Here is an 18,527-nt window from a genome sequence, read left to right as displayed (position 1 = left end):
TTTTTTTTTTAAGAAACATTTTTAGAAGGAGATCAGACTCTTTATTATTATTGTTTAATCATCAAAAAAATTAAGCATGACAATCAATAATCTTAAAATATGCAATTGTGGCTTACCCATGTCTCTGGTATGTGTCCTAACAAAGCTCTTCTCATCCCACTTAATGTATTGGTGGCTTCATACTCTTCAAGCACATCATCTCCTTTTGATTTTTCTGTCAAGCCAGCATGAACCATCTGTAACAATTTTAAAGGAACAGTTAACTTAAAATTGTAATTCCAAACCCATAGAATTCACATTTGCTGAACACAAAACACATGTTCATGCTTTAAAAAAAGATAATAAAATGTCTAAAGTAGTTTATGCAACTCATGTGCCATATTCCAAGACTTGTGAGGGCACAAAATCACTTTGAATGACGAACAATTTAACTCACTCAGTGTTTTCCTTGAGAAGACCAACTTCCCCGTCTGCTCCGCATCGCGAGTGAAAGAAAATGTCTCTCTGAGAAAGTACACAACACATAAACGCTATTAATCAATATGTGATGTTATAAAATACTCATTTTAAATGAGATAAAACACTTACTTCTTATGTTTCCCCTGTTAAAAGTGACTTCCGCGTCAATGCATAGCCATTCAAATGCATCTGTGAGAAACGTTTAGGCTCTTTTGGGCACGCACAGCATATAAATATCATCAAAAAGTAATATTATTTTATAAAATACAAAATGTAAATGAGGTTAAACACTTACTTTTGGTGTTTTCCTTGATAAAACCAATTTCCCCGTCTTCTCCATATCATGAGTGAAGGAAAATATCGATCTGAGAAAAAGTTTAGGAGTGCACATCACACAAATATCGCTTTAAATCAATATGATGTTGTGAAATACATATGATAAAAGAGATAAAACACTTAACTTTCAGCGTTTCCCTTTTAAAAAGAAACGTCTTCGTCTGGTCCGCCTCGCGAGTGGAAGAAATGTCTTTAAAAAACGTTGGCTATATCGCTATAAAATTATATGACATTACAAAACACACATTGTGAGTAAGATTAAACACTTAATTTCACTGTTTTTCCGTCCTCATATGCTCCACATCGCGAGTCTGAGAAAATGGCGTCTGTGAAAAATTTTCCAGATGGGTCAGGCGTGCACACGAGCAAAAGTCCCGGATGTGACTAATAACACTCAACATGCACATTGTATACAACCCGTGTAAATTCAGCAAATAAATGCAATTGCAGGTTTCAAACAGAGATGGCGACAAAGAGGCCAAACTTACCGAATGTGGTTTCTTATGCTTAAATAGCTTTAGAAAAGCATGTATTTCAAGTTGGTGCAGCCAATGTGCATGTGCACTCCCAAGTACTTTAAGTGTTTTAGCAAACCCTCTATTTGTGATGACTTTGCAAATTGGCGATATTTAGAAGGCAGGGCATATTCCGTCATATTGTGCAGTGCGGTTTCTCCCATTCATAATAATACAAGTGAACCATCTCGGTATTTACAGTTTTTGGTTCTTTCTCAGTGATCGGGTCGCTATATGGTTAACAATTGATGACCATAAATTGTGGTGTTTTAGTCAAACAAATCTATTTTATGACTTCAAATAACTTGGTATATAGTTCAAGTTGTATAGACCACGCTTTTGTGTTCTTTTTTGAAGTTTGAAGGCATTTCATCCAATGTAATTACATCGAAAATAGTGACCAGTACATTATTCAAAACTTTTCCTTTTGTGTTCCACAGAAGATGAAAATCATATGGGTTTGGAATGACACAGTTGAGGCAGAGCTTAGTGGTTAGGAATGATATTTAAAAAAAAAAAAACTAACACAGTAATAGGAAAGGAGCATTGGGAATAGTTAGTGTGAAGCTCTTAACTCAGTTTCTACTGAAAAGTGAAAACATTAAAGGAAGAGGAGAGCCATTCGGACAGCTGTCTCTTGTGTTGTGCTTTTAATAGTATTTGACAAGCTCTGCAATTTGCAGATGTCTCTAATCCCTTAGTGATAAAGGAAATAGGTTCTACCTAATTGCAGGACCGGTAGACGTGCCCTGGGGCTTTCTGGGAGTGCCAGGACTAGCCTGTATCTAGCATCGGTCTCACGCTTTGTGAAATCGGAGGGTGACTTTGAGCGAGAGATTTACAGCCCCTGTCCTCTAGGCATACTGGTGATGACAGGGTGCCATCGCAACCGTCGTTCATCACCGAGAAAAATTGATCTGGGCATTACGGCGTAGACGTGAGTAAACCATTAATCTTGGCGGTAATTATGCACAGAACCACTGACAAACCAAGTTGCTGTCATTCTTCCTGCTGAGCAAGGTTGGAGGGGCCAGAGTCTGGTGAATTATGGCCGCCCAACACCTCATCTTCCACAACAAGTTGTGCTTGTGTAATTCACAGTGGAGGATGGTAAATGGACATGGTCATTAAGGAACACTCTGCAGTACTAAAACTGACGACATTGACTCTTTTTCAGGCTGCGACATGGATGGAAGGAAACTATGAATGATCTATTGCTTCTGATATTACCAGGTCTGAAAACCAACTGATGTGATGTAATTCAGTAAATGCAGACTTAGAAAATCAACCGAGCAGCACTTAACCGGTTATAGCTCCACAAAATGTTTTTCCCAGCATTTTCCTGTCAGTGGCTGTTGGGTGAGTTTTATGTATTCAGAAATAGACAGAAATAGGACATTCTACACCTTCTATACCAAAAATAATACAATTATTACAATAGCATTCAAAACGTTGAGGTCTCCAGTCTTCAGTGTCACATGAACCTTCAGAAATCATTCTAATTTTCTGAGAAATGTTGAAAACAGTTGTTCTTCTTTTTTCAGGATTCTTTGATAAATGGAAAGTTCAAAAGAACAGAATTTATTTATTTATATATTATAATATGGTGTTTTAATATGTTACACAAGTTTTGATGCCATTGACAGATTTGAGAGTGACAGTATGGGACGATTCAGCAAGTAACTATTAAAATTTCACCCTTTTCTGCTTCAGAAGACTTTGCATAGAGCATATGAGTTGTATAGACTTCATTCATGGTACTTTTTTGTTGATTATTATTGTCAGTTTAGGAGCTCAACAGCCAAAAAAGTCCCCCATGGAATAATCCCACCCCTTAAACCCATACATATAGTGGTTGTAATAACTGAAATATTGAGTAAGTGGTGACAGATTTTTCAGTTTTGGCTATGCCTTTAACTGATTTTAAAATATGTGTTTCATAAATTACTCATATGCCAGTGTGAATGCCCAGTAGTATGTCTTAGATTTGCTTTGCCACACCTATGTGTGTCTTGTTTTTTTTGTGTAAATGTTCTCACACTTAAGTGATGTGGGTCTGGCTGATCTGTTTCTCCCACTGTGATGAACCCACTGTACATGCAGAACTCATTCATATGATCCAGAATTTTTGTGGACTTTGTAACACCAGGATGGAATATTCTGTGTGTGCGTGTGATTTTGCACTGTGGCAACTGATCCCTGAGGATATACCGTATAACTTAAACAGAAAAAAACATCTCCTCTACTCCAAAAATCACATGGAATTATTTATCCTCCATGCTTGATAATTTGTGCTGCGCGCAACTCGGCCAGAAACAATTGACCGATTGAAAACAAAAAACCCAAGTGACAGTGAGAGTGAATGTAAATGGACCGGCTCTATATGGTTTGCCCTTCAAACAGCCCCACATTCAATTGAGTCCTGAACAAAGCGAGAGGGACACTGGATAGAAATTCCTCTGGTCTGCTGTTCTGCCCAACTGTGGTAAATGTGATTACTTTTGTCTTGAAATCCCACAGCATACATTATCGTCCGTTTGTATAATGGCTAAGCATCTGCATGTATCACGTTTCCATTTTGTCCTATTTATTTATTTGCTTTGAGGGCGAATGAACAAAGAATCATGTTACAAAGATTCTTTACAATATTATATATTAAACAAAGAAGTGGTAGAGCTGCATTCTTTGTTCTCGGAATGACAACAGTTAAGAAGGCCATAGTTTGAAACTGTGTTAATGATCAAGAGAAACCGAGAGGAAAATCATTTTTACATAAAGTGGAATTTTGTGTATTTTTTAAACTAAAGTCTGAGGGGAATGCACAGATTTGTGTATTTATGGTTTCTCAATACTTTTGGAGCCTAATCAGCATTTCAACCCATAAAAATGGAGAAATTGTGAAATACCAAAACTTCTATTTTGCATTATTGCTGTGCATTACTTATTGTATAAAAAACAGTCCGGATGACTATTATCTACCTATTATTATTAGTAGTATTATTTCAGAGAGTTTTATGATTTGAGTTATTAGTCTGTAATTTTAATAATTATACTTAGCTTTATACAAAACAATAGAACAAGTAAATGTTTGTGTCTGTAAAAAATGGTATAAAAGATTATATTTTGAAGCCCCTTAGACTGGTATACTGGCCAATTTGAACATTAATCGTAAACTCCACTGGTTTCAAAACACCTTCAGTGTTCACCTAAATTGTTCCTGAAAATAATACTCCTACTTTCTGCGTTTGATCATTATGTATCTATTAGCCTGGTTCTGCTGCTTTGATTTCCATTGCTGCAGGGTAAATCCTATTTGTTTGATGACTGGGGTCCAATTTTTTCTCATGAGTGGTAGAACATAGTTATTCAGGATAAATTATACCCATTTCTCACCTGTAATATCTTAAATTTAGGTCTCTGTGCACAAGTTTTAACAAGTTTAGATGGAAGCTTAGCTTCCTTTTAATGAGTTTCAGTGTATTTGATTCTCAATTCCATATATTTCAGCCTTTTTACATTTCTTCTTCAGTTAGACATGTAACATTTTTCCCCTTATTTCGCCCCTGACTTTTCCTGTAAATAGATGCCTACATCCGCAGGTCATCTGTTGCCTGCTTACTATATACAGATTCATTGTATGAACAGCGAGTGGCCCTGCTGCCTCTTTTAGTCGCGTAGTGTGGGAATGTCTTTGGTGTCAGAGCTCAGTAGTTATTGAAATCCCTGTAGGCTTGTCTTAAAGATTAATTGATGGCTGGATCAATCCTGATCACTGTGTCTTTGAGAGAACAAAATTCCCCCTCAGCAGGACCGTTAGTCTTGTTAATGTTTTATCAGGGGTAGTTTTGTCCATTCACCATGTGTCTTTTTGTTCATACATCCAGCCATGGTGAGTAATGGGAATCTGCGCTGGGCATGGTGGTTTTTCAAAAGACGAGCGAGCGCTTCACTAAAACGACCTGCCCATTTTTATCAGCGAGTGTTTATGCTAATGCCCTAGTGATTTTTCTTACATCTTGAGTCAGAATTGTTTCACCTGAGGCCTCGATGGAGGCAGCCCGCTCTCCTGAAATGACATTACAGAGCCGGAGAGCGAGTCAGAGGTCTTATTAGATCGGCTGTGGAGTCCAGCCTCAGGGGCGCCCATCAGTTCTTGTCAGTAAGGTTGGCCTATTAGTCACCAGGCCCATGACAAGACTCCTTGTAAAGGATAGCTGACCCCCTGCAGTGGGCCAAGTGCCTCCCCCAATCGAGGCATGACCCCCAGCACCAAGAGGGCAGAAAGGCCAGCGTTTTGTGGAGGGATGGCAGCGCAGAAGTGGCTTTGGGTGTAGGGGGTGGACTGAAGGGGTTCTCCTGCCCCTAGAAGATCATCGTGGGGGTTTCTACAGGCTGACCTGCCCCTGACCCGCTGCGTTAAGAAGTAAGCCCGCCAATGACTCCCTCTACAAGGCTGACAAAATGGCAGGATCCCAGAAAAAGAGAAGGAGAGAGTGAGCGAGAGAGGAAAAAAGCACAGGGGCCCCTCCAAAGGAAAATCAGATAGCCAACGATACCATCAATTCAAAATCTGTTAAGTAGGCAGGGGTTTGAGGGGACAGAGAGACAGACAAGGATGAAAAGAATCATTGGCAGTTTCAGCTGTGTGCTGTTATGTAAAAGACATCCACTGTCCATAAGTGCAGGTATGTGTCGACACCAGGAAGGCTGACGGATGAGCTCTCTTTGAAGTCGTGGCTCTTCCTCTCTTAAAGAGAGTCATACTATACCAGGCTTCTTTTAAAAATGATAAATAAATAATAATAAATCTTATGTGTTATGAGTGCAAAGACAATGTTAACTCATCACATGAGATTGGCTGCACTTAATTTGATCGCTATTAGTGTTTTGAGGTCTGTTAAACATTTTTGCTATCTTTTTTATTTTGTAGTCTATACATTTTGTGTTTTTAATGATTTGTTTTGCCATCTACCAAATGGTTTATGTTTTTGATGACGATTCACATTTTCCTGTCTGTCAAACATTTAATGTTTTTGCAGGCAGTTTGTGTTTTGCCATTTTTCAAACATTTTGTGTTTTATGTCTACCAAGCGGGTTGTTTTTGCTTGCGATTTGTGTTTTGTCTGGTATTTGTTTTTTCGGGTCAGTCAAGCTTTGCCTTTTTGTTTTTTGGTGCATATTGTTGTTTGCAGTCTGTAAAACATTTCATGTTTTTGCAGGTGGTTTGTGTTTTGCCATTTCGAAGACATTTTGTGTTTTAAAACAATTTCTTTTTGGCATCAGTTTTCATGATGCCATAAAAAAAAAATTCAACTACTAAACGGTTTGTGTTTTTGCTGGCTGTTTGTTTTGTCTGCAATTTGTTTTCTTATCTTTCAAAAATGTAACGTTTTTGTAAGCAGTTTGTGTTTTAATGTTTTCAAAACAATTAGTGTTTTTGCAGGGGGTTTCTTTTTGCAGTTTTTAAAACATTTTGTGATTTAGACATCTGCTGTCTGTTAAATATTTTGTGGTTTTAGCAGCGGTTTTCATTTTATTATGCATCTACCAAACTGTTGTTTTTGTCATCTTCTGATCTAAAATCTTTTTCTTTTTTGCAGGCAGTTTGTGTTTTTCTATTTTTAAAATATATTTATGTTTTTGCAGTTTTCTGTTTGTTAAATATTTAGTGTTTAGGTCAGCGATTTTCATTTCACCATCTGTTAAACATTTTGTGTTGGCACATTTTATGTTTGCCATTTGTAAAACATTTCATGTTTTGCATCTAGTTTGATAACGTTTTGTTTTTCCTGGCAGGTTTGTGTTTCTGCAAGTTTTTTTCTTATGTTTTGCTTTTTTTCTTAGCATTTTGTTTTGCCATGTATTAAACATTTCATTTAACATTGTTTTTTGTTCTAATCCAAAGAAGGTAGCAATATAGAGTAGATTTCCTGGTGGAATGTGTTTGTATTTTTATTCATGCATTTCAGCATCCTCAAATCTTGTGAAGGTGGTTGGAGCTCAGGGAGATGCTAATGTTGAGCAGTGGCAGGTGGAGTTGCTGTGTCACTCTTATCCATCCCACTCATCACTCTTATTGAGATACACTCTCGTAATACACCTGCTTTAAAATGCACACAGTCAGCGGCATCTGTTGACATGGGGTCCACAGATTGGCACTGCTCATTTAGACAATACCCCTGTCGGCAAACAAATTACACACACATGGGAAGTCAAGTAAACACACAATGTTAAAGGGATAGCTCATCCAAAACCCGTATGACTTTTCCTTCTGTGGAACACCATACAAGAAGATATTTTGAAGAATGTCTCATTGTTTTTTTTTTGCTATTGTTTTGTTTGGACCCCATTGACTTTCATTGTGTAGACAAAAAAAACGTTTTACAAAAAAACTATTCTTTGCCACGGCTTCTCATTGCTCAACTGTGGTTGTCTTTTTGGCAGCTCGATGAACAGCGAAACTGGCTTGTGATCGGCGCGAGGGGAACTCTACATTGCCTTAGAGTTTTCACTCTTCCTTTTGTGTTTGCTGGCAAGCCAGAGCCGAATCACATTAACACAACAGAGGGAATCAGTCATATTAAGCCATCTCGCTGTCACTTGCGTTAGAAGCTCCTCTCTGCTAAGCAAGCGTGTCGAGACATAAGATCCATGTTAAATATGATTTGAATGAGGAGCTTTATTTTGTCTTTTTTCCCTGCTTGTCATTTATTTTTCTGTGGGCTTGTTTATTTTACTCTTTTTCTGGGTCGTGGTCCCATCGGGCACGGGCTGCGCTTTGAAACCCTATTTTCAGGTTCCACCACCAGTTATGTTTTGATTTAAAGTCTGTTAGTGTGACGTAATGACCGCAGGCACCTCCGAACGCAGTTTTAGGTGAGAGAAACGCTGGGTGCCGAGAGGGAAAGGATGAAGTCAGGCGAGTTTATCCCAAACAGTGGGAAAAACATGACATCACTGTTTTAGTTTGAGCAAATGCAAGGTGACAGAGACAACTTCACAGGCAATGCTGAATGTCACCTGATTGAATTCTCAGACGGGATGACAGTGAAACTGCTGATTTTCAGCTATTTGGTTGGCTTTATTTGCTTCAGGATCCAAAACCACTGAGTAGAAGCTAAGAAGCATCTGTCAGAGCATGTCTTGAGGGAGAATATTTATGTAGTACAATTTATCATATGTTTAAACTGGCATATGATATGCCATAGTATGGCATAGTATATGAGCTCAGATGGGCATATTTTAGGTGATATGCTTCTCTCATTATATTCAGCTTCTATCATCATTTCAGTATCATAAAGCATCACAGATTTATGCAATAACTATTTATTCCTTTTGGCGATTTACTATTTGCTATCCCTTGGCTTTATTCTCCACCGAGATGTTAAAATTACCTCAGAAAACCCTTTCCGGCTGCATGAATTCTTAAATGGCCCAAATGAGATCAAGAATATCTGGGAAAAAAAACGCATATGCTCTTAAACCAAGAGGTTGAACGCTGGGTTTTCTGAGGAGCTGTGCTCAAGTTCATGGCAGGACTGGGGAGTGATTGACAGCCCCTCTTTTCTTTCATCTCAGATTTCACAGATGCATTTGGGCGTTTCAATGACAACACATCTTTATTCCGAGCCTCTCAGGCACCCACCGCCTCCCCATCTAAATATGCTCCTCAAGCTGCAAATTGGCATTCTGGGACAGTTATTTCACTCAGCCAGGAGTCGTCTGTGCATGGAAAGACTTTGAAAAGTTTTCCCTCATTGTAAAGAAAGACACGTTCGTTTCAGAAGAAACGCATGCTTTCGGGCCAATGCCTTATGGAGTTGCTGTGTAATGTCACCCATTTTGATATGGCCAACAGAAGTCTTTAGAGATGTTCTTTTGATAATATTGCAAAGGAGGTTTTGTGGCATTGTTAACTGAAATTATGATTCAGTCACTACTTACATTTGTTTTGAAATTTTGTGTAATCATAGTATAAATATAAATCAATATATCATTTTCCAAAAAGGTATCGTGAACACCTCCATCTACCATTAGTTGAACAAACAGGTAGTTCCACCCAAAACTTACAACACTTATTGATTCATTCCAATGACTCTTTTGATTCTGTTCATGAAAAAGATTTGTTTTGATTTTTTTTTCATTCTTTTTCTCTTTCCCTACATCATTACACCAGTTGGTGGCAACCGTGAGTGTCATTTTGGTCATTGAATGAATAATTTATTCAACTATTTTATTCCAAAACTGATTCGTTCATTCGTGAATGAAACACCACAGTCGTTACACTTTATAGGAAAATCAAACTATGAATAGCTACTCTTTGCTCTTTAATCAAGGTTCACCCTACAAATGATCTTTTTTCACTAGCAATATGTCATATTATAGATAAAATGTTACAAAAGCAATTGGCTTTAAAGAATAACATTCACAGGTTTTTTAGAAAATAAACAGATTTTGAAATGAATTCTTTTCGTGTCCATGTAGGTGATGAAGGGGTGTGTAAGTTCACATTCTTAAAGAATTATGTCATTTGTGGTATTTAGGAAACAGAATATGGGAAATTATCAGGAGGCCTGCTGCTCTTGGATCTGGTGTTTTGCTATGGAAAGAACTGATGGGAGGGGTTCGAGAAAACTTCTGTTCTCTTTTCCTCACTCTTGTACTGTCTTTCCAGCCCTCCCCTTCATTTGAGTTCTTCTGCAGGGTGTTTTTCAAGTGGCGGATAGGGCATTGGCTTGCGTATGGAGAGGAAAAGGGTTAATGATGTTTGCAACAGTTCAGGCTTCCCCTTGAAGTGGGAGACAGTGGAAGGAAGTGTCCAGATTTATGGTTGTAAGATTTGGCCATGGCAGCTGCTTTCACCGTGGCGGTTGACCAGAAGTAGATAAAGAGAGCGAGAGACTCAGACTGCAAAGAGTTATAAATCACAATAGGAAAGTGGCTTGAGACGTACAGACATATACACACACAAATGACAAATGTTTTAGAACACAGACTGGTTGAAGTAGACATATGCCCACTATTAGTTCATGATGTTAGTATTAATCTGGAATTGGGCATTGGCGTGTGCTTAGATGAACAGATTTGTTTTAATTATTATGAGGTAATAATAAGTCCTTTGGCAAGAGTTGCTTAATACCGCAAGTGGACTGTGATAGTCTTACACAAGAGAATAATTATGTCTGCTTAACTCTGCATGAGTGTATTTTTATGTACATCAAATGGTTATTTTTTTAAATAGCTTTTAGAGTGCAAAGTATCTCAAACTTGGACTTTTTAGCATTGTAATGACAATGACAATTTTTTATTAACGTTCGGTCAGTCAAATAAGCATCTGGGGTAAACAAATCAAGGGCCAAGATTATTTGTAATGAAGCACTTCTTGAGAATTCAGAGGGTTTGTTCAGAATCCTTTAATTACATCATCACTCTCCGGATCTGTCGCCCAGGGAAGCCCATTAGCAGCGAGCCCCATAGTGATTCAATGATGTGACCGTTGTGTACTCAAGAGCGCCTCTCTCTGTGGTTTGTGTTTTTCCAGCTGAAGTCCAGCAGAGCTCAGCTCTCCCCCAGCAGAGATGAAAATAAATCATTCAGGGAAAACGTGTGTGCTGGCTGCATCCCCTCTAAAGGTTCTTATAGAGCCCCAAAGTATATTTATGCACAGTTCTATGATACACAAAATGCAGTGGATTAATTTTATTATTTGTTCTTTATCATGGCATACATTTCAGGCGCCTATTCTCGTTTCTTGCCTTCCAGTGAGAGTTTCCTTCTTTCTGGGTGAAAACAGCATCTATTCAGGTTGGAGAGTATCAGATTCTGAGGAGAAAATGATTCCCATTTCTTTGCCTTGGCAATAAACCGAGATGTCAGATATTTATCACGTTGCCAATTTGAATGTAGCCAATATCTGTGTAATGGGATTTAAAGCTTGATGTATGCCAGCATTGTGGTGGATCCCTGCAGTGGAGTCCTCACTTGCTCCAGCAGAGTGATTGTGATGTAATGCCTCAATATTGATAACTGCCCTCAGAGCAGTGGACTCTAATTGCCTATGAAAATATTGAGCTGTAGGGCCGTCATTTCATCTCTTCTCCTCTCAATTCAGCTGCTCTCCATCGTCTTGTCATCTCCGCTGCACGATCACGAGATAAATCCACCGTTTCAAACGGATTCCAGTTTGAATGAAAGCCCCCATCATGGTGAAGCAGTCTAAACGGTCTCTTCACATTCAGTGGTATTAGAGCAATCTGGGTATTTTTCCGCAATGCAAATCTTCTCATCTGCTTATTGATTCTCTGACCACACATTGGAAGCTGCATGTGGCTGTCAGTCATTCTGATGCACTTTACTGTGTGATTTAATATGAAAAGCCTCTGCATTTGAAATGTTAGATTACGCTCCAGTTTTAAATCAGTTTATGTCAGACTTCTGTTGCGCATTTTTGTTTACTTTATCAGTAACTCTGTATAGAAATAAATCTATGCGCTGTACATGTGTACACTGGCCACAACAAGATTTATATATTTCATACTTAATGTATGAATTTCATTGTATCAGATCAAAAATTTGCCATCTGCAAACAAATCATGCTAGGGCTAATTGTATATATATATACATACATACATACATACATATATATGATCATGCTAGGGCTAAATATTAAACAGTATATTTTAGAATTTAAAACTTGAAAAATATATATCTTAAGAATAAATCCCACTTTTTTATATTTTATACTTTTAATAAAAAAAAAGTGACAATAAAGATGCTTATAATGTTACAAAAAAATATATCTTTTGCGCTTTCTATTCACCAAAGAATCTAAAAATGCTAAATGCATCACCTTTCTAGCAGCAAATCAGCATATTAGAATGATTTCTGAGAAATTATGTGACACTGAAGACTGGTGTAATGATGCTGAAAATTCAGCTTTGCCATCACAGAAATAAATTATATTTTAAAATGTATTACATTAGAATCCAGTTACTTTAAATTGCAGTAACATTTCACAATATTACTGTTTTAACTGTTTTATTGATCAAATCAATGGAACCTAGCTGAGCATATATCTTTCAAAAATATAAAAAAATTCTTATTGACCCCAAAGCTTTGAACATACTGTATATATATGATTTCTAATGCAATAGCATTCATACATGATTTTTTTTTTATTGTCCAGATGCTTGTTTCAGATGTACATGTCTAGTTCCCTGTTCCTTGGCATAAGCCAATGTGAAGGGGAAGTCAGCTTCTTGCATTTGCAGTGTCTTCAGAAAGCACTCTGACCCCTGTATGTGAGGAATTTGACCCATTCTGCTTCGCTGCTGACCACAGAGCATCCCTTGGGCTGAAAAAGGGGAGAAGTCCAGTTTTTCACCCTTCTTTTCTTATAAAGGCCTCTAGGCTCTTCCTCGACCCATTCTTTTCTGAGGTTTTGTGTATGTCTGCTCACATCAGTTAGCCTCGCTGGTATGTGTGTGTGATCAACCTTGGATTGAATTTCTCGATATCTGGAATCCGTGCAAATCAGTTTTGTTCCAGATAGAAAAAAGATTCACAGTTATAATCCAACATCTCCAGGCTTCATCTCGTCCCTTTTACGTAGGTTGGAAAAAGATTTATATTTCCTTATGAATCTCCTGCTGTGAAGAACCAGGTCCCCATAGTAACGGCAGAATGGCATCAGTGCAAACAGCCATTATGGATGAGCGTGTTGTAAACGCTGGAGCACAATGGCGACCGAAAGGACCGTGTTCCATTTATCACCACGTTTGAGACCTGAAAGAGAAACTGTCACTGTTACCTCGGCGGAGGTCGTCACGCCGATGTGCCCCCAAGGCCTGGACGCATTATTCAAACATGAAGAATCCAATAGAGATTCCCCACTATAAACACTTGCACGTGAAGATGGTGAGAGAGAATCAGTCTTGAAGTGAGAAACCCTGAGAGACCCAAAACACCCTTCGGAGATTTATATGCGGGAAGGTCAGGGGTCAAGCAGCCATTAATCAAGGCCAAAGAAAAGGATTAAATAGCCAGGTCTCGCGTGCATATGAGAGAGCGGCTGATTGAGGCGTTTAAAAGAGTGTGTTGTGTCTGTCTTAGATTACAGAGTGCGAGCCGTAGGCTAAACATCCATCTGAACCACGGCAGAGTGCTTAAACTCTATAATCAGCAGGCCAGAGGACCTCTACAATGGTCAGTCATACATCACAAAAGCCCTCATGGAGCGCACAGGGAAAGTCGGTGGTACTGCAGTTTAGGAAATCTCTTTAATACTGGATTATTATTATTATTTTTGTGCATTTTGGTACTTTAACAAAATCCTCTTACTGTACTTGGCTATATTAAACTACAGCGGCCTAACAAAACATTTTTGGACAATTAATCCATACTTTAAAATGTTTGAAAGTGGCATCTGCAGACAAAGGACCTTTTCTTATCTGGTCTGTATATGTATATACATGCATATATACTGTATATACATGTATGTACATATATACATACACACAAACACAAATTTTTCTCTTTATTTAATATGTATTCAGAAATGTGGAATTACAGTCTTACTCACTTTTAATGACAGGTTGGTTATTTGTTAGTGTGTGTCCTCACCAGAGCTCTGTGATGCACAGGAGGTGCTTTCAATTTGGTCTTGTTCAGAGACATGACTGCACACACAATGGGCCAATTTCACATTCACTTACTATGTTCTTGCTGATATTTCCAGGGCATTGTTTATTATCATTCTTACATCTATATAAAATAAGAGTGAAATAATAATTACTTTCACTGGTCAAGCTTGAGATTCCTTGTGCTGTTTCTGAAGTGGTATTACGCAAAGATCATCCTCCTGCTGTGCCTCCATATAGGAAATGTTAAAAGTGAGCTGTGCTTCAGATAACATAATTTATGCTGTTGTTCTGCTTCAGATTAATTTAAACAATTGCATGTAGACCACATATGAATTCACATACGCATCTGTATATGTGTGTGCCACAGCTCGTGGCGTGTGTCATCACCACCGTCATTGATTTATTGGTTCAGCTGGTGTCCAGAAGCGTCCATGGCCCTCATGCCATAACATACATCAACATAGACACTAACATGTCTCATTTATACAGTACACAGAGTGGCCATAACTACAACCACATTGCGCTTTCCTATTATAGATCTTCCCATGCTGTGCAGATCGTAAACACTTGTCACAATCTGAGAATCTCGATTGTTTCATCTTGAAGTCCATGGTGAATGAGAAAGTCTGCTCTAAACAAAAATGACTAATCTTGCCATTACTGATCGACTACCCAGTGGTGAGACTGTTAGTCTGTGTGACACCCGGAAGGTGTGAAGGGAAAAAACACACACCAGTGTCCCTCACATCCACGCACACTGATCTGAGCCCAGTCATGGCTGCTTTAGGTTTATTGCACAGCATAGACAAACGGCTTTGATCTCTAATGCGCAGTGTGCTACATTAATTATGAATCATTCCCCCAGCTGAACTGCGGCGAACACCTTCAAACGCTCAGTGAACGATGCAGTGTTTTCGTAGGCCCCCAGGATGGCTCCGGGACTGCATGTATATATACATTTATCTGCATGAACAAAATAAGAGAGCTTTGCAAAAAAACTTCTGCCGTGCCTCCGAAGTATTCTGCTTCTGGACGGCCTCAAACATCTCTTCTTGGCCCACGGTTACTCGCACTGCTAGAAATTCTCATGTACATCACCAAAAGCCTCTTCCATGTACGCGCTATTCACAACTCGGTGGACACATCCCTGGCAAGCTAAGATAGCCGTGTGAAGTAACGATAAACCTGCGCGATGGTATCCAATTGACCTAGTTCTCTCTGGGCTAATATGGATCCTGTTGTGCCGCATGCTGTTGTAGAAAACTGGCTGCAAGGCCTGTTCCCCAGCAGCAAAGTCTGATTAGTCTGGAACAGACACATTGATTTGGTTTTTTAGTTACTGGTATTAGATATTGCATGGATTTGAACGGCATGGCGAGGTTGTGCACAAAGTGTACCTGAAATGCATGCAAACAGAACAGTATTTGTACAGCATTGTTTTATCAATTCCTTCATCCTCAAGAAAACAAGGGCAGCGCAACATGCTTTGATCAGGTAAAAAAAATAAAAAAATTGTATGATATCCATAACCTATTTAGATATTATCAAAGAGCTTCTAATATATCTCCCTAGTGTGGACAAAGACTAGGACAAAATAGCCATGGGATAAATGTAAATAATGCAGCTGAAGGATTATCACTGGTAGAAAACATTTATTGTCATAAATTATCAACATAGCCTACATTAAGTCATAAATGTGAAATAAAATCACCTAAAAATATCTATCTATCTATTCTTATTTCTTTAATTTCTTAGTGTTAGTCACTTTTAATGACAGGTTGGTAATTAATTAATGGTAACGTGCTCACTTTAGAAGCTCTTTGTTTTACCACATGTGCAGGCAATGGTCTTTATTCAAGGAAACGCTTTCTTTTTCTTCCGAGCTCTCTCTCTATGTCCGTGGGCAGGGCAGAGCAGCGCAGGAGGGGTTAACGTTCCCCTCACGCGTCGCTGCTAAATGTGCCCGCGTGAGCGTCAGTGGGAGTCCCCTTCACTGGGTCCCTTTGCAGTAGTGTGGACCGGAGAGTTGTAGACAGAGCCGAGCAGAAGCGCGAACAAACAGAAGTAGTGCCATAAAGTGAACATTTGACACTATCACTAAGCTTTTTACTTTTACCGCGTGGATCCGTCTTGCACTGTCATCAGAGAGGGACGCCGACAGCTTACATCGCGCGAGCGTCAGCTGGCATGAGCTAACCCACCAGACATGGAAACCAAACCTTTCTTGTCATTGGGTAAGTTTGCCCTCAGACTACTGAAATATGTTTATTTTTCCACTCGAGCTTCTTTGGTACCCAAGCGAGAGTTTTATGATTCACTTTTTAGTCCAGCATGAGGGGAAAAAACAACATGAACGCTAAAAAAGAAAACTGCTTTAGATACTCTGGCTGTATTGGAGGATCTCGTTCGTGGCGAATGGAAACTAATGCAGTCATAATCAATAATGTACAGCACGGTGTGGATTTGGACATTTGTTATAAAATCAAACTAAAGGTAAACACAAAAGTTGGGCGTGCAAAAGCGGCGGCACGCGCTGTGATAGTGACACCTCATTCAGTGCCACGCTTACTAATAAAATGTTTTATTCTTGATATGCGGGATTATTTGACATATTGATAGCGCTTTGACTGCTGTGTTGCAGAGTTGAAGCTCGTGCAGGTAATGGAGCCAGGCGCATCATTTCTTTCACTTTCCTGGCTGGAATACAGAGAAATGCAGACTTTTCGTGTTTGTAAACGCAACATCTCCAAACAGCCTAAAATTGAGCGAAAAATGAAATGCGTCGGATGTATGTAAGACTTCATAAAATCGTAAACCGCTTAATCGTGTCATTGTAAGAAAAGAAAAAAAAACGTTATTAACTACAGCGAATATTTTTGTTTCTCATCTGTAATTGAATCTTTACATGCAAAAATTACAAATTTTATTAATTTTCTTTGCACTTTGGTCTCAAATAATGCCGCGAGCACCGTTTGTGTTTGAGATGATAAGTGAACTTGGTCAAACTTTGAGTGGAGTAACTTAGGCGAGTTCACTGAGGAAAGTGACAAACCTTTGCAATAAGATTCAATTTGAAATCTATTTATACCTAGTGACTAGATTTAATAATAAAGTGACTGTATCCGAGGAACAAACGTTGCGGGTGTTTCAAAAATGTCCTTTTTTAATCGACGGCCGAGGCGAAATGTAGGTGTGTTTCCATCATATTAAAGGAATAGTTCAACAAAAATTAAACTAGTTTTAATTTATTCATCCTGTTCAAACCTGTGACTTTCTGTCTGTGTAACACGAAAGCTACAATTGTGAAGAATATTCTGTTCTTTTCGTGAATAGCATCTGAGAATGACAGGATTAATTAAGGGAAAAAAAAAACTAAATTTAAATGAATCATATGCTGTTTTCCAAGTCTTCTAAACTTAGCTGAGCATACCAAAATGATTAGTTGTTATTGATCACTGATAATCTTTCCGTTTATCAAGATGGTCATTGAATCATTGGTTTTGTGAACTAACCTTAGAGCAGCTGATTCATTGAAAAGACCAAACTCAAAACAACAATTCATTCATTAATCAGACATTGCTGCTTTTCTCACAAACTCTCATGAAAACTGCAAAGAGATCTGGGACAGATGTCAAACTTTTCATTCAGTAACAATATAAATACGGTCTGAATAGAAGCGGAGAAAACCCAAAACAGTGTCCACTTTTATGATACTTTGTGGTGGGTTTTTTTTTTTTATCACTTTTGGGCTTGATAGCCACAGTCTTCATCATTCACTTTATTGAAACAAGTGTCCGGTTATTGTACCAAAAATAATTTGTGTTTTATGGAAGAAATAAAGTCACACACTTGTTTAGAATCACATGAAGATGAATAAATTATAATGTACTTTTATTATGGTGGTAAAACATATTTAAGGCAGTATTTATGTGATTTTAATGATTTTTGGAAAAGATTAGAGCCATTTAAATTCCAGCGGTCAGTGTGTGATTATGAAATCATTGTGCAATTTGTGGCTGTAGAGATAATGTGATATCTGAGCGATGCCAAAACTAGACTAACAGACAGGAGTTTTAGATAACGTGATATATAACTTGTAAAAACTTTATAAATTTGTCTTCTACATCTCAAACATGGCTATTACTCATGCAAGAATGTGGTTTGGTAAATGAACATGTTCTTCAATAAATGATGCACATTATTCTCTTATGCATATGAGCTTACTTGCCATGCATGGAGATAAGTTGAGCAGTCACACATGATTTAGTAAACACACATACTGCATACTGTAAGAATAACCAGCATGCTCTGCGCTTTCACTCAGGAATATAGGCAGGACTGTTATTGTGTCTGTAGCTCTTTCATGCGGGAGTCGTGTTACACCTTGACATGAATCATCACCCCACCGGTTCACTGAGATGAGAGACAGCAGGAATGCCGGGTTTCCCGAAACCCCCCAATATTCCCAGAACAGTACTAGAAAATCCACAGAGCTAAGCAACATAATAGACTATTTATGAAGGTGTGTTTGGGCTTTGCATGTGGCTTTTTATGCTGGGAAATCCAAGGCAGAATT

At 38.5% G+C, this 18,527-nt stretch overlaps 1 protein-coding gene across 4 annotated transcripts in view; it reads left to right on the top strand.

Moving 5' to 3' along the window:
- The first annotated feature begins 15,936 nt into the window (after nt 1–15,936).
- The window catches only part of LOC306862058 (retinoic acid receptor RXR-alpha-A), a 116,077-nt gene continuing 113,486 nt past the window's right edge, over nt 15,937–18,527 (top strand). The window contains exon 1 of one of the 4 annotated variants that reach the window (XM_079404655.1): nt 15,937–16,185. In XM_079404655.1, coding sequence (XP_079260781.1) covers nt 16,158–16,185 — 28 coding nt within the window. In that variant the 5' untranslated portion in view covers nt 15,937–16,157. The remainder of the gene's footprint in view (nt 16,186–18,527) is intronic. The other 3 variants (XM_079404658.1, XM_079404656.1, XM_079404657.1) reach the window with 3 other exon arrangements.

The sequence above is a fragment of the Barbus barbus genome (genome assembly GCF_936440315.1).
Source record: "Barbus barbus genome assembly, chromosome: 43".
Lineage (NCBI taxonomy): Eukaryota > Metazoa > Chordata > Actinopteri > Cypriniformes > Cyprinidae > Barbus > Barbus barbus.
This window is presented reverse-complemented; position numbering and strand designations above follow the sequence as displayed.